Source organism: Gavia stellata, chromosome 5, assembly GCF_030936135.1.
Source record: "Gavia stellata isolate bGavSte3 chromosome 5, bGavSte3.hap2, whole genome shotgun sequence".
In the NCBI taxonomy this organism is placed as follows: Eukaryota; Metazoa; Chordata; class Aves; order Gaviiformes; family Gaviidae; genus Gavia; species Gavia stellata.
In genome coordinates, this window is record NC_082598.1 from 48,490,787 (window position 1) to 48,516,177 (window position 25,391).

Sequence of the window (25,391 nt, forward strand, 5' to 3'; positions counted from 1 at the left end):
CTGGAGAAGAGGAGGCTGAGGGGACACCTCATAGCTCTCTACAACTACCTGAAAGGGGGTTGCAGAGAGGTGGGTGTTGGCCTCTTCTCCCAAGTGACGAGTGACAGGACAAGAGGAAACGGCCTCAAGTTGTGCCAGGGGAGATTCAGACTGGATATTAGGAAAAATTTCTTTACTGAAAGAGTGGTAACACAGTGGAATAGACTGCCCAGGGAGGTGGTGGAGTCACCCTCCCTGGAGGCGTTCAAGGAGCGTGTGGATGTGGCATTGTGGGACGTGGCTTGATGGGCATGGTGCTGTGTGGTGTGGGTGTTTTGGGTTTTTTTTGTTTGTGGTGGTGTGGGTTTTTTGTTTTGTTTTGTTTTGTTTTTTTGTAATGGTTGGACTTGAAGATCTTACAGGTCTTTTCCAACCTTAGTGATTCTGTGATTCTGTAAAGAAGAGTAATGTGGTGGCGGGGCTGCAAAAGATGTGCTTGCCAAATACCATCTTTAACTCTGGAGGACAAGACTTCCTGAATTTAAGAGCAGATGAGTGTGTGTGAAGAAACTAGGTGCGTATTTGCAATTTGCACATATGCGTTTGGTTATTCTGCTTATGAAGGCAAGTGAAAAATCTGCTGGAGCATCAGGATACATTTCGGAAAGAACCACAGCCTCTGCCCTTTCGCAACGCGCGCCTTGCCGTGAGACGGAGGGCTTGCCAGCTCGCTCACGCACAACTTCAGTCTTCGTGGAAAGGAGGTCCTGTGGACCTAAGCTAAAGATACTTTTTCCAGAAGGCAGTTAGCAGGTGTCACGGTTAGCATCCCGTATCACACTGTTTTCTCTTGTTTAGAGGTTGCATTTCAGTCCTGGGACTATTTTTCCACATCTGCCTCATTTTGTGTGGTTCCCTGGACAGGCTTTATCCTTGAGAACCCACGAAGAAAACAACACTTAAAAGCTGCAGCTGCACAACCCAAAAGAACGGCAAAGGCCAAGGATTTCTACACAACCAGGCGGACCGGAACGTATTCAGTCCCTCAGCGTGGGAACCATCGCGTAGACGTCACCTACTCCCTCATCACTCCGGGGCAGGTTTAGTGAAACAGCAGGTGCCTTTCAGAAAGCTGAATATTGCGCTCTTCTGGTCGGTACCCGCCACTGCAGCCCTCCCGCCGCGGGGGACGGCGCTTGGGGGGGCCGCCCGTAAGTGTCCCGCGTGGACGGCACCGCCCCCGAGTCGGACCTCACGGCCCGCCAGAGCCCGCGGGCCTCGAACCCGCAACCCGCCGCCCGCCGCGAGGGTGCTGGTAAGGCCCGCCACGCCACGCTAGGCCCCGCCCCTCTCCCTGTACCGAACCCGCCCCTCAAGCTCCCGCGCCCGTGCCTGCGCGCTCGCGACGCGTCGCTTCCGGTGCGGCGCGGGGCAGGCGCCGGAAGCGCCTCCATAGCGGCCCGCCGAGAGCCGTCGCGGGGGAAGTTCGCCGGCGCCATGGTGGAGGTGAGAGGCGAAGGGGTGGTCGGTCCGCCGCTGGGCCCCTCGCGTCCTGCCTGCCTCGCCGTTGAGGCGCCCCGGGCGGGACTGGAGAGCGCTCCCGGGGCAGCGGGGCGGATTGGGCCCGTGAGGGGACCGGGGCCGGCCGGGGCGGGGAAGCCGTGCGCGGACCACCGAGCGCCGCACCGCACCCCCCACCCTCACTTCCCCCTTGGTACGAAGGCGCTGCTGTGGGGATAGACCTTGGCGGTCCCTCCGCCTTCCCAGCCCCTGCCCGTTCCGCCCAGCGAGGTGCGCGCAGGAAGCGGGAGGGGTGTTTCTCGCCGGTCTGAGGGCTGTGGTCTCTGCCTCGCCGGGGCCGTGGTGCGGCTCCATGGGCCCTCTGGGTGTGGGGCAGGAGTAAGCAGTAGGCAGCAGTTTTGCTTTGCCAGACTTATGCCGGAAGCGGAATTGGTGCTGGAGCCTGGGGAGGTGATGCTGTGAGGTCCAGCCTCTGGTGGCTTCTTGGGTTTGTCAGCTAGTTAAGAAAACAGTAGCTTTTTTGGGAGGGTTGGGAAGTAAAGCTGGGGAGAAGGACACTGGTTTGATAGGCTGTGGCGTAGTTACTGTGGGGTGAGTATTGTGCAATTCCAAAAGGAAGTGGTGGTGTCAGGAGCATGGAGGAAAAGGCAAAGACTGCTACCGCACGTAACACTACTAGCTGTTTTCTACAGGACAGCATCTGTCAAAAATTATTTGTGGATGCTTCTTCCCTGTTGGGGAGGCATTGTGTTGTCTACTACTCATGTGGTGATTTCAACAGCTGCTGTTGTTGAATAGTAATTAGCTACTGTAATTCTTATTTCTTTCTCCAGTTGTATGAAATTCCTAACCCAATTCCGAATGCTGGTTTGTTTTTTTCATTTCATACTTGGAGCTTGCAGGAGCTCACTGAACCAGAGCAAAAAACTTTGTGTGGGTGCTGCTGAGTTAAGAGTGTAACAACCATTGCAAAATGTGTCAGTGAGTGGACAGCTTCCAGGGCAGGAAAACAGAACCTACAAAGAGCTTAGCAGGGGAAGCATCTGTGTAATGAATCTCGGAGACTGGGCAGCTGAGTGACACCCAGTGCCAAAGTTATTAATGTAGCTTCCAGTTTGTTGTCATTGTATGTCATACAGAACAAATACAGTCATGCAGAGGGTTTGGTTGTGTACCTAAGCAAGCAGACTGAGATTTCTAATGATTTTTTGCCCATTGGGAGGAAAAGATTAATAAAAAATTGATTTGTGCTGTTGATAAATATTCTATATAAGTTAATAGCTTTTTAATGCTGCTTGTTAGTTTCTGAATGAGATTTTGAATATGTTTTGATTTTAATAGCAAGCAAAAATTGTAAAAGGAAGACAAGTTTGGTCAGGTCTGATCCCAAGTTTTATCTCAGTAAACTGTGCTGTGCTTACGTAAAGTGATACAGTGCACAGACACTGATGATTGCTCTTGTTCTTTTTACAATGGTAGTGAAATAAAATTTACAGGAATGTTTTCAGAATCGGTTACTTTATTGCTTACCTATGAAAACAGAGCTGGAAAGCGTGAGGGGGAAAAAGCTTGCATGCTCATGGATTTGTCATGTAGGTGCCAGTGCAGAAAGTTTGATCGAAGTTTTTGGCTTGCTTTTTAAAGTCTTAACAGTTTCCAAGAAAGGGAGTGTTATTTTGAGTAAACACTGAATTGAAACAGTTAACAGATAAACTCAATTTTTTAGTCTCCAAGAAGAGCCATGTTTTCTGTGAACTAAATACTGCTATATCATCCAACAGTACTGACATCTGACATTGCTACTCAGTTCAATTTATGTTTCCATTTTCAATTTTTCATTTAGTAATGTCCAAATATATTTAAATATTCTTTTCTTTATTTTAGGAAGTCCAAAAGCATTCTGTGCACACACTTGTGTTCAGATCTTTGAAGAGAACCCATGATATGTTTGTAGCTGATAATGCCAAACCTATCCCATTAGATGAAGAAAGGTAAGTACTGCAATCAGTGAATTACTGGTATGTTTCAAAGTTTTAAATTATTTTAGTGATAGCACCACCCAAGTCAGAACTTCAGATGTTTCTGTAGAATTAACAGTGTAGTCTTGAGGGAAGAAAAAATACTAGAATTGTAAAGTAAGTTGCATAAAACCTTCTCTAAAATAGTTCAAAATTTAATAGTAATTAAGAAATTGAGGTTTAATCAGTATTATGCTTTACTCTTCCAACAGTCACAAAGTAAAGATGGCAGTCAAGCTGCGTACAGAGTACGGCTCAGTGTTACACATGCCTACTCTTAAAGAAAACTTGAGAGAGAAAGGAGGTCCAAACACCGGGGATCCTTACGGACACAAACAGTATTCTGGAAATCAAGGTTAGTTTGCTCTTAGTGGTATATTTGTCCTTTCTTTTGTGACAGTCTCACTGATGTAAAATCTGAAGAATGCAGTCCAGTGTTAATTATCGGAGATAAAGACGGAAATGAAAATACCATTTTTTTCATTGTTTGGTGTTGTTCTTGCTAGGGTCCACAGGAGGTAAGTGATTCAGAACAAGGAAGAAGTTTGTTTTGATAAAGGAATAATAGGATGCTGTGAATTTTTTACAGTAACTCATTAGTAAAATGAGAGATTTTTATGGTAACATTAGCATGTGCTGTACTTAAGTGTTAGAAAAGTCAGTAATGTATTTCTCCTTTTTAGAAGTTCACCACGGTCAAGGACATGTTCTTCTGTTGTTTTGTTTTTTCTTGTATTTTGTTTCATAGAATTTCTTCAGACTTCCTTTAGCTGTGCAACTCCTAAACCATAAAACTCTTTCTTTTAAATCCAGGGGGTTTTTCAGCCTATTTTTGATTATATATAAAACGTGTATGTATTGGGTAGATCCCATAAGGAAGCTTCTCTTCTAAAGAATGCCAAATGCCACCTTATATTAGTTGAGATTTTTTTTTAAGGTACTTCATTTGGAAGTATTCCGCGAGTAAAAGATGTTGAGAGATAATGAAACATTTTTTAAGAAGAAAAGAACCTTTTTCTTGTCCGATACCACACATAATCAATTGTCTTGAGTAGCTTAGGTTTCAGACACCCATGCTATTTGTGTACTTGAATCCTTTTCCATGATAGCTACTTCAAAAGGCATCTTTGGCAGTATGAAGATTTTTCTCTTGAGAGAGAGTCCCTCTTGATAACATGTGGCATCAGTATTTTAAAAATATTATTTTACTCTTGAGTTTTAGAAAACTGAGGTAACCAGAACAGATGAAATCAATGAAAATAAGAAAAGTTTAAGTGTAGTACACTAGCAGGAGAAACCAGTAATCGCTCCTATGTATGACCTGCTTTGTTTTCCTGTATTTCCTGTTTGAGTGCATCATTTGCAGTGCAGTATAAAATGTAATCATTAATACGACATTTTGTTGCTCTTCAGGACAAGAACTTGAGTATTTGATAACTGGTACGCATCCATACCCACCTGGTCCCGGTAAGTAAAATTCTGAGAGTGTTCACCTGGGATTTCTGCCTTCCTGTAAGAACTAGGCATCCTCCATCCTCACAGGAGCAGGCTTCCTGCTGCTGTAAATCCATAGCTAATACTAGTGGGAAATGCCATTGAAGTCTTTTGTAGTATTGATGCAGAGAGTTTTGCGGCTGATCAGTGCTCTGGGATAGGAGGGAGGAGGAGGATTTAGGTACAGATGCAGTCTTCTCACTAAGCCTCAGTGGATGTGAGCTTGCTGCGAGGCAGTCATTCATTTCCATGAGATTTCACCTCCTGTGGTAACATCATCACAAAAATGTTCTAGGAATCCCCTCTCTGATATTGTCTTCCCCTTTCTCTTGGAGAGCTTGACGAGACCCACATATCCCTGGTGCCTCCACTGTTGTGGCAGAGCTGCTCTTAGAATTTTGTTTTGAACAAGGCGGGAGAGGGGGGTGGTTCCAGCTAGAAAGAAGGTGAATGAAAAGAGGGAATGTATCCGGCTTTTCATTACCAGAGCAGAAAGGTGTAGGTATCACCACCTTGCTCTGAGAAAGAGACATTAGGGTCTAATAATTTTAGTGTCATTTGGTTTTGTCTGTGCTTGGAAGGGTTGTGTTTCTGTGTTGTTACATTGGACATTGCCAGTTGTCACTGATCAGTCCTGCTCTCTCCTTGTAGCAGTTTAGTTTTAGCTGCTGATCTTTTACTGTTAGTGCTTAAGTTTATTGCAAGTATGGTGGGGAATGTGTTATGGCTTGATTTGTAAGTTAACAAATGTGAGTGTTCAATGGACCCTCAGCCATTAAAAAAATGTGCATAGTTGACTAACTGTGGGGACAAGAATTGCACACAGAGGTTTCCTCAAGTTCAGTGTTCTTTTAATAGAATCAGATATGTCACGGTTAAGAATTAGATTTCTTTCATTGTTGTTTCTTGTTTTAACCTGAGCATCTCACTAAAAAGTTGTCTTTGTTGTCAACTGCCAGAGCTTTGGCTAGGAAAAGAAATAGAGAAATGGGAGCGGAATAAATTCACCACTCTGCACCAAAACTACACTTTGCAAAGAGTTTTAAAATTTTTTTTAAGAAGTGATCTGCCATTGTTAGGATGAGACTATAAATTTTAGATTGGGTATTAGGAAAAATTTCTTCACTGAAAGGGTTGTCAGACATTGGAACAGGCTGCCCAGGGAGGTGGTTGAGTCACCATGCCTGGAGGTTTTTAAAAGATGTGTGGATGAGGCGCTTAGGGACACGGTTTAGTGGTGGACTTAGCAGGCTTAGGTTTACAGTTGTACTTGATGATCTTAAAGGTCTTTTCCAACCTAAATGATTCTATGATTCTGTGATTATAAGTCATAGTCTGAAACTCTCACTTCAGCAGGGCTAAACCTTTTGTAGTTCTGGCACCGCTGCATGATGCCAATCACCACATAGGGATGGCATAATAAACCGCACTAAAGGACCTAAGTTAGCAAATACTTCTCAAGATCATGTTTACTTTTGTGATGTTTTTATTTCCATAGTAGTTGAAGCTGGATAAAAAGATGGACGCTACTCGTAGTTAGGCTTTTTTTGTTTCCAGTGACAGAATGATTAACATTTTCTGCTCTAGAAATTGTGTACCTGCATATGTAGTAGAATTAAGATGGAAAGGATTTGAGCCAAAATAAAAATATTAGTAGATTTGATTTGTGAAAAATGTCATTGAATGATGGGATTTAATATTAGAGGGGTGTGACAAGCCCTTGTTTGCAGGTGTATGTATACATATGTGTTTGTATAATATACTTTTTTTTTGTTTTTTTTTTTTTTTCCAAGGTGTGGCTCTGACAGCAGATACTAAGGTCCAGAGGATGCCTAGTGAATCTGCAGCACAGTCCTTAGCCGTAGCACTTCCTGCTTCTCAGTCCAGGTACTGCTGTGTTACTTTAACAGTTTTGTAAGGCAAGACACAGGAGTCAGGATAAGAGCTACTTTGAGTATTTTGAATGTGCTAATTTATAAAATGTTTAAAGACGCTACTTCTAGCGTGGCCAGGCGTCATTTTTCTATGCACATTTTTTGTCTTGGATGTCAGGAGAGGCAATGAGCAGAAGTTGGACAAGGGAAATTCTGTTTAGATAGAAGAGGAAAAAGTCGGGCTTTGTTTGTGGGTGTCTTCTATGTTGAGGTGGTCAGGCACCGGAACAGGTTGCCCAGAGAGGTTGTGGAGTCTCCATCCTTGGAGGTGTACAGCACTTGACTGGATGCAGCCCTCTGATACCTTATCACTTAGTGAAAGACAAAGTTGATTCCAATCCATCAACCATTTTCGTTCAACCTAGGCTGGATGCAAATCGGACAGCTGCTGGTGTGGGTGATATTTACAGGCATGCTGGAATATCTGAGCGTTCGCAGCCCCCTGGGATGTCTGTGGTGAGTTTGTTGCACATCTAACGTGAAAAGTACTAGTGTTCACCAGATTGCTTCTGGATTCATTTGTGTGTTGTGTGGAGATCTCCTGACTGAATAAATTTAATCAGTGTTGAGATGTCAGAGCGAGAAGGCTTTAGGTTTTAGGCAAAGAGGTAAGTTACAAAGCACAAGAGTAACCTTCCTTTTAACTTACAGGCTATGGTGGAAGCTGGTGGAAACAAAAATTCTGCGCTAATGGCAAAGAAGGCTCCAACCATGCCCAAACCTCAGTGGCATCCACCTTGGAAACTATACAGAGTAAGTTATGAATGTATGATGTGAACATGCATATGAAAGTAGATTAATATTTTATGTTTTATAAAGACCTCAAAGCCTAACTTTTGCTTCTCATTCACAAAAATGAAATCAAATAAAAAGTGATCACAATTAAGTTGTATATGCACTCTTTCCTTAAATAACAAAGAAATTGGATTACAAACATTTTTCATTCTATTTAGTAAATTATTTTGTGACTATTATTAATTTTATCCTTCTGTTTACATAGGTTTAGCTGTAGGATGATAAATTCATTAAAGAGTTTGTTTGTTTTTTCTTTCCTCGTCAGATTCTTTGGTAGAGGAACTCAAAGACAAGGTGCAAAATTTGAAACTAATAACATGTTAAAGAAATGCTCTAGCAATGTTAACATAATGAAATTGTCTCCAAAAACATTTAAAGGGAGTCAGTGTCTGAGTCAGCCAGACTTCTTTTACTTGCTATGAAAATGGGGAAAAAAGCTGAATACTTTAATCACAAATTATCTCTGCAGTTTAGATTGCTTGACTTCTAGTCTTGTTTTTGAATTAGTCTCATTTGCCTTTTAATTTTCTTAGGGAATAGTAATAGCTGTTCCCCCAAAATCTCATATGATCTTTAAACATTTTGGTGATGACCATGACAGGGTAGCTGAGTTGAAGGGAAAAATCTCTAAGCATATGTATTGGTTCAGATCTCGTAACTTCTCAGGTGCATCTGTTCGAATGTGTACATACTGTATTTTTCTTTTCCTAAGGGGCGGTTGCTTACTATGAAATTTAAGCAATTTTATAATTTGTCTGAGAAAGGGTGAATATTATTTTGGTAATGTCAGGCTTCCCTGATATTTAAAGATCTCATGCTCTAGTATCAGAATTGTATTGTTTTAGTACTGTTCATCTAAATATGAAGAAGTCTAGACAGCTATCTCAAATGTACATGGCTGTGGTCTCATCTAGTCAGAAGAATCCACCTTAGCTTTCCAAAGTATTTCTGCTTTATTTCTGCCTAAGAACTTTTGGTGTGTTCTAGGTTTTTTTGAAATGAGCTGTATGACAGTATGTGAAGTATGACATCCAATGAAAACACCTATGGGCTTTGATTTTAGCTGTCTGACCTCGGAGAAATTAGGGAAACAAAGGCTGATGTAAGCAAGCCATATATTGATAGAGCTTTTCTTGGGAGATCCATCTCCAGTATTTTGTTACCAGAAAGTTTCCAACATACTCATATTACCCCTTATTTGGGGAAAAGAACGTGGTGGTGTGCTTTAAGAGGTAGCTATTATATGGCAATGTGATTTAATAGCCAAGATTTTATATAATTGTTCTTTAAGTATTATTGTATAAGCACTATACAGCAGCATAAAGAACTTGTGCTTAAATACAGTCTTTTTCTGCAAAGCCTGCAGTGTTGAGCCACAGTGTTACTGACTCTCAAAGGATTTGAAAAAGTTGCTTATAGGAGCAGGGTCTTTCTGTACTGCAATTTCCTCGAGTCTGGTGTATGACCTGAATTTCTAGTAGTCTCTTCATTTAACTAAAGTAGAAATCAAGCTCTCTTCAGACCTGATTTCACATCTGACCTTTTTGGGGAGCATGCATTTCTTGGAGAAATTCCGATGTTGGAGAATGAAGATTGTATTGACAGATGTATGTGTATTATTTCTGATTTAGAAAAATTTTTGTTCTTCCTAAAGGTTATCAGTGGTCACCTGGGGTGGGTGAGATGTATTGCAGTAGAACCAGGAAATCAATGGTTTGTTACTGGCTCTGCTGACAGAACTATAAAGGTAAGAGGTTGGAAGAGAACACGATGAAGTTTGGGGGTGGTTTTTTGCTCTCTTATTTAAAAAAGTCTTCAGCCCTTGGAAACAATATCTTGGTTACTGCCTGCAGAATAATGCACTGCAGAAAATTTTTTATTACCTAGTCATAGAGGATTTCTGGAATGCTACTTCTTGAGATTTCATTTATTACATGGTAGTAGCTGGAAAGCAAATGTTTATGTTACTGTAATTTTTAACTTAAAATGCAGCAGGATCATTTACATCTGGGCTGGTTACCCAGACTCAACGTGTAGCTTTTACCTGTGTACCTCAGAATACCTATTTTGATGCAGATTTGGGACCTTGCTAGTGGCAAATTGAAATTGTCTTTGACGGGACACATCAGTACTGTACGAGGAGTGATAGTAAGTGCAAGAAGTCCGTACCTCTTTTCATGTGGAGAAGACAAGCAAGTGAAATGCTGGGATCTTGAATACAATAAGGTAAGCTGTAGTTTCTTTAATTGGAATTAATTGGTGGTGGCAAAAATAAAAATTAAAGCATTTAGAATATTCTTTCAAATATCCAGTTAAAGTGTGTATACGTTTTTTTTATTCATCTAGGTTATCAGACATTACCATGGTCATCTAAGTGCTGTTTATGGTTTAGACTTGCACCCAACAATAGATGTACTGGTAACATGTAGCAGAGATTCAACAGCACGAGTAAGTATAGCATTGTTACATTTTAACATCTTGATATGTCAGTGTGTTTCAACATCTTCCATTTGTGAAAGTGAATACTTACCAAAAATTAACATGAATCAAGATGAAAATACTAAGATTATTTACTCTAGCTTTGTCTTCCATTGTCAATAAAACTGAAGTGTCAATACACAAAAATGTAGTGTTACTTTCTGAGAATGTTTTATTTCTTAATTTATTAGGTAGACTGCATAGTATATATAGTATCCCTTAGTATCACTTAGCATTTAGAAGTTGGTATGGTTTTATGGTGACTAAGTTAACTGTATGCCTAGAAATTCAGTGGCAGGCTCCCTGCTCCCCTTGAAATTTGCCAGCTGAGGCAGTTGTGTGATGAATTGTTGGATGAAAAATACAACCTAAAAATAATTTTTTAATCTCTAGAACTATGGCAAGTTAATACATTGAATGTGCACCTGTTATTGACTTCTGTGACTTACTTACTGTGAATTCATAGATTTGGGATGTCAGGACGAAAGCCAGTGTGCACACACTATCAGGACACACAAATGCGGTAGCAACAGTGAAGTGCCAAGCTGCAGAACCACAAATTATTACAGGTATAGTGGGCATGGTTTCACAAGTAACATGATTGAAAAATCTGATCATGAGTGTATTTGTTCAGTAATTGTGAGGTTCATAATGTTATCTTTGTTAATTTACTCAATTTCTCTTACTAGTTTTCAGTTGAAAATGGGCCATTCAGTGGCTATTTCATACTATTAATGGAATGTTTAGGCAAATACAGCTATGCATTATTTGAACATTTTTCTGCACTTCCTTTGTTTCTGTTTTACATTTTTTGTTGTAGTATGTGTTGAGACTTGAATTTTCTGTGATATTTCACAGTTCTCCCCAATTCAGTTAAGAAGTGTCCAGTACCATGGTTAAATATAAGGTTCATCTTCTTTCCCATTATGTCAAAATCTAGCTTTGCTGTGTAACTACTTAGTTCTTGAATTTCAAACTGCATAAACAATTACAACCCAGCATCTTTCTCGTCTGAGGTGGCATTAGTATCATCTTTTTGTAACAAGCATAATATTTTTGTCTCTTTCACATGTAAAGTATTGGCTGCTTTATCAAAATAATAAGCATGAAAGAATCAATATGATGGTTTCTACTATTTTTTTTCTTTTCATTGTAGGCAGTCATGATACTACCATACGGCTCTGGGATTTAGTGGCAGGAAAAACTCGTGTTACTTTAACAAATCACAAGAAATCTGTAAGAGCAGTAGTGCTACATCCAAGACAGTAAGTTTTTCTCATTCTTTTACACTTTCACGGTTCATAACATTGGGTGGTGACAGAAAGCTAATGTGAGTGATGATTCACAGAAAGCTAATGTGAATGGTAAGGCATAATAATGTGAAAAACTAATGAGCTTAGAATGCTATAAAAATGTACATATCAGTTCTCAAATACCTTCGCTACACTGTGCTACCGAAGTATTGGCACTGGTGTACATAACAGTCCTGAGAATGTCTATATCCCACAGAATTTTTGTATGTGCCTTTGATGCAGTCCTTGAGAAATCAGTGACACTGGGCTTTGTAAGGCTAATAATAAATATGTAACTGAATGATTGTTAGCAGAAAGTGAAATAGTTTTGTAAAAGGGTACATGTGTGAATAATGCTAAAGGAGACAGTGATTACTACAAAGGGTTTTTTAATATGTGCTTCACTGCACAAGGCATTTCAGTCTAACTGGCCATAAAAAGAAACTTCTTATAAGTATTCAGTCTTTGAAGGTGGGTGTTGTTGGAAGTGCTCTGAATTTAGATACTATATTTGATGCATCGACAGTTGCCTGTTCAGATAAATCCCCATTAAAACAATGGAGAAAAGGAATTCACATAGAACTGCAGTACTTCAATATCTTAAAACAAAATTCTGTCAGTGCAGAAATTTAGAATCTTTGATGAGACTCAATTCTGATCCAATCTGTGTGTCTGAAAAATTATAAAAATCTCATGCTATGGCTGTTAGCTGTAGCAGAGAAAAACCCTAGTTTTACTTATATTCTGCAAAAAAATACTCTAGTTTCAGATTCATCAAGCGTATCTCTTTGAAAAAAAACTTGAAGTGTTTTTATCAAGCAGTAGCAAATGTCAGCCTAGTCTTTTTATATTTCACTATTTCTATTTTTTTAGTCTTCCAGTATTTTTTTTCCTCGTAATCCGTTTTTTATTGAAGAATCTATTAAATAGGCAGCAAATTGCTTAGATGTTGTGGCAACTGAAAATATTCCTACAGGTTTTTGTATGTGCTACCCAAATAACCCTGTGACTGCTTGCACATGTTAAAATGAGGGAATTGATTCTTTTGGGGTAACTCAGTAAAACAAATTCTCTTTCATAGTTCACTTTTTCACAGTGCTTTATTTTTGGTTTTGTAGTTTTGGAAGACTAGCCAATACTAGGGGGTTTTTGTTCTGTTTGTGGGGGTTTTTTTCCCTGTTACCTTTGATGATGCCCTTATACCTGAAAATTTGCCAGAATAACAATTGACGAGAACTTAATGTGCTTTTTACATATTTGTTTGCATATTAACATTCTATACGGCATAGGATTTATCATGTTTAGGTAGTCTATGGAAAGGAAAAGGAAGAGGAGAGATAAGTAATTCATGACTTCATAAAATTGCTTCATTTTATGTGAAGTAAAAATGTCAGAAAAGCAATTTTAGTGTTAAGTAACTTTGCAACTAGCGTTTAACAGTAGTTTCAATGGAGGACATTCGCTATCCCTGCAGCTATTTTGAACTTTAACGTACTGTGCTTATTTTGTTTCAGTTACACATTTGCATCTGGTTCTCCAGATAATATTAAACAGTGGAAATTCCCAGACGGAAACTTCATTCAGAACCTCTCTGGTCACAATGCTATTATCAACACACTGGCTGTAAATTCTGATGGTGTTCTGGTCTCCGGAGGTAAAAATGAGAAATACATGTTCATATTTCTTTCCCCTCTCCATGCCCCCACATATATATAGCTGGAGGTCCTTAGACAAAGGTGCTTGCTGAGCTCTCCCTTATCTGGACCTGTAAGCCTGCTACAGCATACAACTTCATTTGATAGTGAGTAGGGCCACTTTTATTTTCTTGGATGTTACTGAGCTGCATGCACAAAAATGTATTTGAAAGGACTTTTAATCTGCAGCAGGGAAGAGGTTTCCTTTTCTCAGTTCGCTGCTGCTGCAAGGCTTCAGAGTCCATCCTCTTGATCTTCTGAGTCTGAATCATTAGTGTCCCCTCGGGAGTGGTGTGGAAACTGGAAGCTGCCTGGGAGACATCTGGTTCTTTGGGGCTGCTCTCAGTTGGTAACATGTTGATGCAGTGAGAATGGATAGAGGGTATAGAAACATCTTGCTAAAGCTTGCTGTACTATTTAAACGTGAATTCTTCCCTGTTTTTTTTTTATGCAGTACAAATGTATTGGTTCTGTTGCCTCAGTTTCTTGCACACATTTTTTGATGTTATATTTGTATCATTTAAAAGATTGATAGCTAATCTCCAAATTTTATTTGGCTCTGTGAATCAAAACCATGTTTACTCAGCAATATTATATGTTCAAGTGTTCTGAAATTAAGGAACTAGCCACTTGGCTCCAGTGCCTATGGGAGGATTTTGTCTATTGTGATACATCGATTTAATTCTTTCACTCAAAAGCTTCAAGAATTTAATAATCATATGATATACTACAGTATTGTTAGTGGTCTGTGAGCCCCCAAAGTCTTGGAACTACTAGTTTGTGTTCATGTATCTGTGTTGTGGGGGTAGAAGGAGAATCCTGAATGCTTACTGTATCTGATCGGCTTAATGGGCATGGTGGTGGTTTTTCTTGGTTGATGGTTGGACTTGATGATCTTACAGGTCTTTTCCAACCTTAGTGATTCTGTGATTCTGTGAATAGTTTCATGTAAGAACATTTATTTCATATTGCAGGTAGCATTTTTGTATATATTAGTTACCCAAGCACTGTAATAAAAATATTTTGGTGGAAGTATGTGTTACTAAAACCATAATCTGTGATGTTCCTGAGAGTTTTATGTTTGTACAAAGCAAAGTACTTATGCAGACTTTTTTTAGTGACAAGCTTTTTTGAAAGTAGCTTCTAGAAATCCCAGCTGAAATCAGATCTTTTCATTAAGGCATTTTGTCTACATAGTAGGGAGATGGTGTGTTTTTAATGTAGATGCTGTTATAAACAGGAAATGAGTAAATACTGTGGAAAAAGGAAGTGCTAATATGACAGCTTGAGATCTGAGCTCTAGAGAAACAGTCCAAGATTCCATGGGAAACCAGAGTTAAAGTGGAAGGTTAAACCCAAATCTAAGCAGATACTTACGAAAAACATTTCTGTGTTTGTAAGCAGAGCATAACAAAACAAAGTAACAGTTAAGTTACACTTTGGATCACTGAAATGCATTTGGTCCCATTTAGTCCCACGTGCTTTTGATATGGTATGTTCTGTAGGCTAGGGATGTGGAGTAAGATGGAAGTGTGCTAAGCTGGAGTCGGAAGATAGCTAATTATATTGTCAGCTTACCCTGGTTATGTTTTCCAGTGTATATAAAGGGGGCCCTTGATTTTAAAATGTAGATAAAGCTCTATTTGACAACTGGCATGTTCATAGTGAGAGCAGGAACTTGACAAAATACTGGACTGGGCTCATATTTCATTCTTTATTATTTTGAAGATACTTCTAGAAGGTCTTTGTAGGACTTTTTTGTGTTAATAGTAGTTGAGGCTTTAGAAAAACTTGTTACTTCTCCACAGAAAAAAACCCTATCACTTATGAAGCAACTTACTACAATTGCCTTGTGATGTGGTGTGTTATCTCTGGGTTATCTGATGCAAAACCAGATGTGATTCTGAGGAAGCTTCCATCAGCCTTAGACAAGATCAGCCTTTCTTAACTAAGAAGGAAGCCAGTAGAAAATGGGAAACCTTGTAGGCTGTACTGAGCTATTCTACATGAATGTTATAGCTGATGTATTCCTGATGTACTAATTAGTTGTTCATGATACTGTTTTTAGAAAACTGATAGAAATTAACTGGTTAAAATACTAAGTATGTTTGTTTGTTTTAGCTGATAATGGTACTATGCATCTTTGGGACTGGAGAACTGGATACAATTTCCAGAGAGTACATGCAGCTGTACAGCCAGGCTCTTTGGACAGTGAATCAGGAATATTTGCTTGTGTTTTTGACCAGTCAGAAAGCAGATTGCTAACTGCTGAAGCTGATAAAACCATAAAAGTATACAAAGAAGATGATACTGCGGTATGTTAATGTGCCTTTTTTAATGTATTTTTATGAAATCAAAAAAATGTTACACATCAATAAGGGGCATGCAAAGACTTGCGTAATCCATTTTACTGAAGTTTGAAAGCAATGTGTATGTAATAACATTAAGAGGACAGCAGCTAGTTTCTGCACTCCTAATGTCTTATTAACTGCTGTAGTACAAATAAGTGTCAGGTATATCAACTCCTCTGCAAAAGTCCTGTGTGATAAAAGTTTGGAGAAATCTTAATACAATAATGTACATTGTGTTTTGAAGCCTGTAGGGGGCTGCATGTGGTTGTATTGATTAAAACATGGGAATTAGCAAAAAGATTAAATTTTAAGATTTATTGTACTTCTGTATATGATCTAGATTAGTCATTTGCCTTGACAGTTTTTAGAATTCAGAGTAAATAGCTTATTTTCAAACTGTTATTCTCAAATCTGAATCCATTTGCTAATGGAGAAGGCAATAGATTACTGTATAGTTTATTTGAGTATGTCTTCAGCAAAAAGAATATGAGGATTTTTATTAAACCTTGGAATTTTTGCATTAGTTAGACTTGGAGCAACTCTTAGATATAAAGGAATGTTTTATCCATTTTGCGATTGGGCAAACTGTAGACTCTGGCATCTGCCAATACTGATGTAGATATCGCTGGAAGGACTGTCTCTGGAATTTCTGTTCCTGTGCTTTGATCATTACAGTGTTGTTTCTGAAATGCCATTGGCAACCTTATTTTTTTCCTTGTTGGGGGAAAAAAAACCAACAGAACAAGACTTGTCATGTACTTCAGGCAGTGGGATGATACAAAATTTAATTTGGGTAAATTAATTACATAGTAGATTATCTAATTATAATGTTACATATGAAATAGGGTATATATACTATGAGAGTAATATTTTAAACTAAACCCTAATTACAGGTGAATTTCAAATTAAAAATAATCCTTATGAGATTTTTCTTTTTTCCCTTTAGACTGAAGAAACTCATCCTGTCAGCTGGAAACCAGAAATTATCAAGAGAAAGCGATTTTAGTGCAGCAACGTACTTATGCTGTAATTTTGTTTTGGCTTTCCGGAGAGCAGTCACATTTTGTTCTGCCTACAACGGCAGAGCAGGAAGTCAGTTAAGTCATTGCTATTTCAACATGTTTTATAATAAATTTTAATTCTCTTTCCCTTTGTCTTTTTTTGGTGTGATCCCAGCAAACCAGTTGCAGCTGTTAACTCTCTCTTTGTGGAGCATGTATAGTTCATGAAAACGATAGATGTGCAGGTGGTTACTTTTTTATATTAATCTATTGAGTTTAAGTCTAAAAATATTTTAATGAGCCAGGTTTTCTGAAAGACCCTTGCTTGACTCCAAAAGTTAATTGCAAATTTATGTATAGAAGCCATCTACTGGAAATTTCTCGAGTGACACTTTCAGATTTTAGACCAGTATTGTTTACTGTACATATGCTAAGTATATACTGTAATGGAACAGTATATATACTAAATTAGAGTAATAGAGTAATCAAGAAAGAAGCAAGACAATATAATAATAATGTAGTTTGCTTTATAAGCACAGCCACAGAACATTGCCAGTGCTGTGTTATTGAATGACATGGATCTTCAGAGTGTTTCTTTCCCTAGGAAAGCTTTCATATGCATCTACTCATCTTCACTCATTTCATTTCAGAGTGGACCTTCTATGGCAAGGACCCCTGCAAATCATACTGTTCACAGTCGTAACAGGGTTAGGACCAGTTGACTTTCTTTGTAAATCACCTGTTTGTTTTTTCTGGTTATCCAAAGCATGTATGACACTAGAGTACAGTGAACTTTTAAAACTGAGCTCTAAGATGAAAAGCTCTTAAGTCATTCCAGCCTTAATTTTACATGCTGCTGTGTCCCCATGACCTTTCATGAAAGAATTTAAAATATATAAGAAAAATATTACTGGAAGATAATTTGTACTCCTGAAGGGACAAATCTTTCATAGTGTTTACCAACAGTCACATAACAAGCAGTAAACATGTAAGCCTCCTTGCTTGCAGCTTATCTGTGATGTCTGTGCTGCTCTAAAGCACTTTTCCTTCACGGGGCATGGGGAGAAAAGTGTTAAGCCATCGAGCAATTCGGTTGTTGGCAACTTTGCTAGTGGTGTTAATAGCTGCAGTGGCAAGTGTGGTGCTGGGTAGATGCTGAGAATTGTTCTGTGGCCACAGCATTGATAGTAAGCAGTTCACAATAATTATTTCTATTCTCTGCCAGTCTGACATCTTTCAAATCTGGTATTTATGTTAAAGAAATGATGGTTACTTGCAATGTAACTTACAAAAAGCTAGTAAAACTAAGGGTTGTTTATATTATGAGAATTTTTGTCTTTTATGATGCACAGGAGGTCTTGTATTTATAATTTGAATGTTTGACAATGTTGTTTTAAGGCAGTCTGTGCTGCATAAATAACTGAATTTTGGTTGACAGCTATCGTCTGAAACATCTTCACAAAAAAGGGAGGAGAGTATTTGGTATTTACACGTTGGATTAAACATCTTTTATTTGGGTGATAATTTGTTTTTTTCTTCATTACAGCTGTTTTCATTTTAACTAACATAAGGGGAAAAAATACAGGTTGTGGCTTATGTGTATTTTATACTGCTGCTAATGCTTCATTGCAGAAATCGATGGAGCATTGGTGTGACGCAGAATTTTCTTGCTCACAGTGAAATACTCTGTAGGAAACCCAAGTGGAGAGGAATAACTTACTTGAAAAAAGGGGGTGGGTTTTTTGTTGTGGTTTGTTTTCTTGGGTTTGGGGTGTGTTTTTTTTTGAAGTGTCTATTACTTTTGATAATTTGGAATTGGGAAAGGGAAATTAGAGGTTTTGGCTCACAGTTCTAGCACATCTTCTCTGTACTGGCACTTTCCTTTAAAAACTGCATTTATTCCACTGTTTGTTGCTTTGAAGAGAGATTAGAAGGTCTCCTGCAGAACCTGTGTTTCTTCCCTGGACTTCACCAGGAAGCTGCTAGCATGGGGCAGTAGTTGCCAGGGCATTCTTTTTGTGCCCTGGGTAGAGATTTGGTTTGCAAATTAAAGGCTGTGCACTATTATTTGGAATAATACTTCTTTTTGGCTCTATAATATCCTGTCCAGTTCTAAGTGTGATTTTTTTTTAATTGTATTCTTTAACATTTTATTTGCACATTCATTTCCTTCTCAGCAGCTTTTTCTTCCACTTGACAGTAATGTGAATATCATCACACATACTTCTATAAGTATTATTTATGACACGTCAAGATTATCAGATTTCATTTAAGTGCTTCTCTAGTGCAAAGTAAGCCTAGATAGTGAGTTGTGATACACATAAATCTGATTGTGTAGGACGTAGTGACATTAGATTTGTCAACGTAAGTCATAAGATGAAGCAAAAGAGGAGGATCTGGTGCATTGGATGTATTTTCTGTGCTTCTGGAATGTGTCACGCTGCAATGTCAGTTAAAGTAATGTTGAACTGGAGTCTAATCTTAGAAAATTATTGTCACTTACTGCATAAAATTTGATGTTGTCTCCTGTATATGATCAAACCAAACACATTTCTACCACAAACCTTGGGTTTTGTTTTATACTGTACATAATTACAGAGAAGTAAGAAAATGTTTTTTGATTGTAACATAATTCAAAAAAGTGTAACTGGTAAAAGTGATAAATTTTAAGATCACTCTTTGCTGTATACTAAAGCATACAATGCAGCTAGAATACTGTCATTTGCTGGCAGCATGAAAGTTGTGCAGAACAGTATCTTTTTGGCAACTTTTTGGCTTACAGAAGTAAATCTTTAATAGACAGTTTCTTTTTAGTCCTGTTAGGTAAGAATTAAAGTGGTATGCCTGGTTTAAGTGACAGCAATTTAGCCATCAATAAAACCTTCAATACAATATGATTTCATGTCTCTTTTTCTGTTTTGTAGTAAAAAGAACAAAAAATAACTAAATATGTATTGAAAGTCAAAGTAATTTAGGATTAAAATTGATGACGGTTTCCCGTAGTACAGTAACAAATATTTTTGCAGATCAGCTGTAATGGAGAGAGAAAGTACTGATGCCTGTTTTATGAAGAGCTACCTATCTGCGTGAAGGGATTAGCAAAACAAATGCAGAATTTTTGATGAATTTTCTTTAATGTGTTTAAAATACATTGAAACCTCTCTGGACTTAAGTATGAGGTCTAGGACAGGATCTGGATGGGAGCAGTGTGGGTGGGAAAAAGCTTAAAGTTAAACTAATTTTGGTATGTCTGACTGGGAGCAAATTAAAGGGATATTTCTGTCCATGGCACATAACTGAAAATGTGGTCACAATGAAATCAATGGGAGTTTTATCATTGGTTTTTGTGTGGGTTTTTTTTTTTTCCTCAAGTGAGTTGGAAAAAACTATCAGTCTGGCACATCATGTATGTAAGTATCCACACAAGGTGCATTTTTTTTGTGCACAAGATGCATCATTCTTTTTTAGATGAGACTTTTAAATTTTTATTCATATGCCTAAGAAAATGGTGAGGATTTGGAAATTAATGAATGCCAGTAAGCCTGATCAGCTGAAAAGGGTCAACCTGCAATTTTGTTCTGTAAAATGTTACACTAGATTAGCAGGACTTGAAACTAGCATAAATACGACTTTCTAGGGAAGCTGTTCCATAAGCAGAATATGCAGCTGGTGAATCACTTCATTCCTTTGAAAGCAAACAAGCCTTCATGCAGTCTTCAAGCTCATTTCAGCTGAAGAGAGAGAAGCTTTTTGACTTGTTTTTTGTCTGTAGTTCAAAAACTTGGCAGGCAGGGAACTACCACTGGTGGTCATTTAGTTAGAGCTTATCACTTTGGGAGACTCCATCTGACACTTCTTTAATGGCAGCAGCTAAGAAACAGTTTTCTGGCCTTTATGTCTTGAAGCCTTATGAATTTAGTTCTGTGCTTAGTAGGTCAGATGTTGGCTGAAAACTGGCAAAAAAGCTGGATGAACAATGAATGGCCATCCCTGTCTAAAGATGATCCTTCCAAGAATTTTGATGCCCAGAGGGGAATCTGCATTTCTCTTTTTGATTTTCAGTAAGGTTCTGTAAGTAAACTCTGATTGCAGGGCTAGCAAAATGTAATTGCTTCTGTGAACACTTTTTAACATGCATTTTTCCTATGCTTCCTTATCTTAAAAAGAAAAAAAAGTTCATCAAGAGTCACTCGGTACTATAATTTCATCTAGGATGTGTCAGAAACTTGAAAAATACCAGCATAAGCATTCTCAAATTCTGATGGTGGAAATTACTTGAGAGGTTTTCCAGCAAAATGACGAAATGTAACCACGAGAATTTTCCCTTTAATTAATATGTCTTCTACCAATTGCTGCAAAGCAGCCCTCAGATCTAAAGCATGGATTAATTGGGGCACTTGCCTGCAAATCAGACCTCAACAGTACAAAAAATAATTGAGCTAAGTGCTTGTCTCCATCCAGGTAAGGAAGATTGAAATCACTGAGAAAACTACAGTTGAAAATAAGAAATCTTAAGTTTGCACAGGCTTGGGAAAACTGTACTGTGCTGGGGTTTTTCTTTCCTCAAAAAGCCCCACACCTTACACTTGTGTTTGAGAAGTGCAGATAATGTGTGTGAAACACTTGTTTTTGCAGCCTCTCTGCTTTATTTTCAGGGAGAGCATGTGTCCTTGCAAGACACCTCACCTTTACTCTTTCTGCTGCAGTAACAACTCTTGGGCTTTGGATGCTGCAAAAGTTGTGTTGTTTTGTTTTTTCCCCCAGCTGATGCAGAGGGCTGAAGGGTTAAGCCCTCCAGAGGAAGGGAGGGGCAATGCAGCATCAGCATGGATTGTGAATACCGAGGGCTACACCTAAAGAAAAGAAAGATGTTCTAGAGACCAGATAAGAAAGAGCTGTAATTAACTGAAATCTGTCAGGGAGGTGAAAAGGACAGTGGAAAAACTAAGGCTAGAAGAGACCAGAGCTATGACGTCTGAAAGGAAATACTTGAAAACATGCTACATCTACCTGCCAGGCTGGAGGAGAGGAGGTATTTCTGGATTAGATGAATGCTGCATGGGTATAAAAGAAAGAATGGGAGAGAATAGTGTGCTAATGTGGGTGCAGTCAATGGTGAAAATTAAAACGTCGGCATCCTGATGCAAATTCTTTTGACAGCAACCTATAAATGCATTTCTGAGAAGCGCTGGTGGTGTATGTATCTGCATGTTCTGGTACCCTCATGCTCTGAAGTATACTTTAGAAAATTCTGTGGCACATGAAGAATTGCAGAGCAATGCAGAGTGAGGAGTCTGGAGGGTTTTGCTGCTGCAGTGGGATTTCTACAGAGGAAGCACTTGAAAGTACAATTCTAAACAAGGCTTAAGAGGAAAGCGTGAAGAGTGAAGCCAAAGTTTGCACTGTGAATAGCTTAAAAAGATAGTGAGGGTGATTTTACAGCTGATTGAACGTAAGGATTACCTTACAACACTGAGTTTGTTTCTTTCTGACAGGTCAGTAGTGAGCTGTAGAATGAGACATGAGTTTATATCCACAGGGTATCATGCTGACAGGATGCATTGCTGTTGGGAGACTATCATGTGAAAAATAAGGGCGTAGCTCGTGCAATCAGAAAAACTTTGTGCTGCATCCAACAGCGCTTTTTTTTAACTAGGAAAAGACACTACGAATCATAATGTGACTTAACTATTTCCAAGTAAATCTCCTTGACAAGCAAGCTTCCTGCATTGACAACTAGAGATCTGCTCTCAATAAAGCAGCAATATAGAGTATGAATAGAAAAATTCCATACAAAAATTTGAACATGGCTTCGGCTGCCAGATGAGTCAAATTTCATGTCCTGTAAGTATATTAATTCTTTCCTGCTCATTCAATTTCTTTTCTTCCCATGCAACACAGTAATGAACATCTTTCTTTCAAAGAAAGCTTGGCAATGCAAACCTACCGGAATCGATCAATTCTGTTAATGACTCTTTTCTATTTTGGAACTGAAAATCCAAGTGAAGGAGTTTTATTATTCCGTGTTGCTCTAAATCAATGTTTAACAGGAAATTCAAAAGTAACTAGCGACTCAAACTCATCATGGTAGCTAAATGAAATTATAGATAAAAATGCTTGCTGCTAATTAAAATGAATGTAGTAAAATGAAGTGTATGTCTCCTCCTGAGCAAATCTGGGGTTTTTTAATTTATAGGTGAGGTTGTAAATGTCCTTTAATTACATAAGGGGAAAGAAAACTGCTCCTGGTGTTTCTCCAGTTTTAGTCGTGTTGGTACATGTGGTTGCCAGGTCAACAATGCAGTTTTTCTCCAGCCATTAAAATAGGATGACTGTGCTTAAAATGGCAAGATGCATTTCAAACTTTCACACATTGAAGAAAAGGTCCACACACTTTCGGTAACATAGTCCTGTGGTCTATGGTAGTGCGTTTTTAGTGTTTTGTTCTCTCTCACAGGTTTCAATTTCTCCTTGATTTTTTTTTTTTTTAAGGCAACTGTAGCCTTTAATGGGGGAAACACTGCAAAGAAATTGGAAGCTATCTATAGCCTGTATCTCCAGCCTGATTAATTATGACCTGGTAACGCCTTTTCTTTCTTTCCCCCAAACTTGTCCTGGCCTTCTTCCATCAACAGCATCCCCATGGAGCCTGCAAGATCCTTTGCTGTTCTGGAGAGCTTCACGTTGTCCAGGCGCAGTGTGCAGTGCTATGCATTGCTCTTCCAGGTCCTCACATGGCTCTGCATCAAACACGGTGACTGAACTATGCGGTGGGAGCACTTTGTGGTGGGAAGTTGTTCTTGGAGACGGGGAAAATACTGGCTGGATAAAAACTTACTTTCTCTCCTGATATGCAACCTGATGTTGACAGATGACTGTTCTCCCTCCATCCTCCCAGTTCTCACCACACTTGATTTTTCTTGAGCAATCCTTCTAGTGATACAGCACACTGTGTATAAAATGCTCCGGTGGTTGCTAGCAACGCCCCACACTGGTTTTAATAACAAAATCTGACAACAATTTTCACATTCTTGGCAGAATAAAGGCAAGTGATAAAGCCTAAGACTGAGTGAGACACACACTAAGGAAACCAAAACCAAAGTCAGGAAGACGTTCAAGTAAATCATGTCTGTGGGCTTTTCCTCTTTAACCTCCTGTTCTGCTCAGCGTCGTGCTCAGTAACAGTTTATTAGCCACAGCTTACTCTAGGATAAGTTCAGACCGACCCAGTTGAGACTGTCCTGGCAAATGCTTTGTATTGGTGAAGCTGAGCAGGGGAAGATGTGGTGGAGGAATGCCAAAATCTTTGCTAGTGAAAGGCTGTCCTCCTTGTGATGGGAAAGTGTCTAGCTATTTCTCTGTTTTACCAAGTGCTCTTTACTATTTTTGATTTCTTAAATCCCATAAATAGTTGCTATGAATAATGTAGTAAAAAGATCTAGTATTGCAGGTAATACAGGTCTTTAAATTAGGGTCAGAACTTCTAAGTTGTCTTAAAATTGTGAACATGTAAGGCTCATGATAATATGGTATCTCTTACTATAAAAAAATCACAGACAAGAAGCCGTTATCAATAACGGTCACAATTAGGAAACGGGAGAACTTTCTGCTCCTCAGAATATTGCATCTCCTTCCATGTCTTCAAAAAAAAGAAAAACCTGAATGTTGTTCTGTTCAAAGAGAAAACGGAAGGGGGGGGTGTGTGTTTAGAAAATTAATGGCCAGAACATAAATGTCCATGTGCTGTTCTGTAAATATATGCCTTACAGCCTGTTCATACTGAGGCAGTTCATTTGAAACAACTCTGATGATAACTGATACCTGTATGGAGAGAGGCACGTTGGATGTGAAAAACAAAACTGGTGATTATCTGTAGGACACACCTTACAATTAACCACCAGGAGCCAGCACATTTTAAAATAACACAGCTGTTGTCATTCATACCTCAGGGCAATACTGTGTTTTCACGCTGTCCTAGTTTTAAGACATGTCAGTTCACACATTTTTTAACATGGTGCATTTCTCTGGTGTAGGCATGGCCAAAGTAATATGTGGTGGAATTTAGAAATGTTCCTGTATGGAGAATACGCTTTGCCAAGAACAGGAAATCTCATCCTCTTTCATCTCTCTCCCTTGGTTTTTGTTGAAAGGTTTTCCTGCGCATTCTCACATGCAGTTCATGTAAAGTTACTTCTCTCCCTCAACAGAAGTGGAACAAAATTAGTATTAAGCAAGAGAGGGTAAAAGTAATGTTCCCTGAGACTTTACCTGGGAAAGATTAAAAAGTATTAGCTTTACTTTTTGTTGATAAGAAGATATAAAGTAGATACAGTCAGCTAAGCCTCTTGCAAGAATGCATTTGTCTCAGCTTTTTAAATTAATTTTCAGTGCTTTCAGATTTCCTTAGGCTGCTATAATTTCTCCCTGTGCAGGGGCCGATTAGGACATCGGCACAGCAGAGTGAAATTCTGCTTTCCTACTTCCTGGGCATACCATGTCCTTCCTCATCCTCATCCTACCTCTTCCAGAGAGGAGGGAGGTGGTGGGCAGAAACCCAGCCACAACCCTCTCCTCCTAACCCAGAGCTCTGCCCCTTCCTCCAGTTGTACCCGAAGCCTGTTTCTCTCTGTTTATTCATGAGCAGAATAAAGGAGTAATCTGTTGTTTCCCTCCTGTGCACCAGAGACCATCAGGGAGGTGAGTGTATAACAGGGAAAAAAGGAATGGTTTTCTTTTTTTCCTTTGGTGCTTAGAGGTGAGAAAGGGATCACCTGCTGGAAACACTGGAGCTGTGTTTGCAGGGTCATCTTCTAAAATTCACTGTGGAGTTTGTA

General features: G+C 39.0%; 1 protein-coding gene across 2 annotated transcripts; it reads left to right on the forward strand.

The window, feature by feature from the left end:
• The first annotated feature begins 1,433 nt into the window (after window positions 1-1,433).
• Window positions 1,434-19,449, forward strand: PLRG1 (pleiotropic regulator 1). 2 transcript variants are annotated; one of them, XM_059817415.1, is made up of 15 exons: window positions 1,434-1,485; window positions 3,385-3,491; window positions 3,731-3,873; window positions 4,932-4,985; window positions 6,806-6,899; window positions 7,312-7,402; window positions 7,598-7,699; window positions 9,396-9,488; window positions 9,818-9,967; window positions 10,088-10,189; window positions 10,686-10,788; window positions 11,376-11,484; window positions 13,026-13,165; window positions 15,327-15,520; window positions 16,503-19,449. In XM_059817415.1, the coding sequence occupies exons 1-15, from the start codon at window positions 1,477-1,479 to the stop codon at window positions 16,560-16,562; spliced, it is 1,551 nt and encodes a 516-aa protein (XP_059673398.1). In that variant the 5' UTR covers window positions 1,434-1,476; the 3' UTR covers window positions 16,563-19,449. The 2 variants fall into 2 exon arrangements, with proteins under 2 accessions (XP_059673398.1, XP_059673399.1); XM_059817416.1 differs by having other exon boundaries at window positions 4,932-4,958.
• Window positions 19,450-25,391: the final 5,942 nt, after the last annotated feature.

Excerpts from the sequence above, each read along its gene's own strand:
- PLRG1 (XM_059817415.1), top strand. Across the intron at positions 4,986-6,805 it reads TCCATACCCACCTGGTCCCG|GTGTGGCTCTGACAGCAGAT; the intron begins GTAAGTAAAATT and ends TTTTTTTCCAAG. Across the intron at positions 7,700-9,395 it reads CACCTTGGAAACTATACAGA|GTTATCAGTGGTCACCTGGG; the intron begins GTAAGTTATGAA and ends TTCTTCCTAAAG.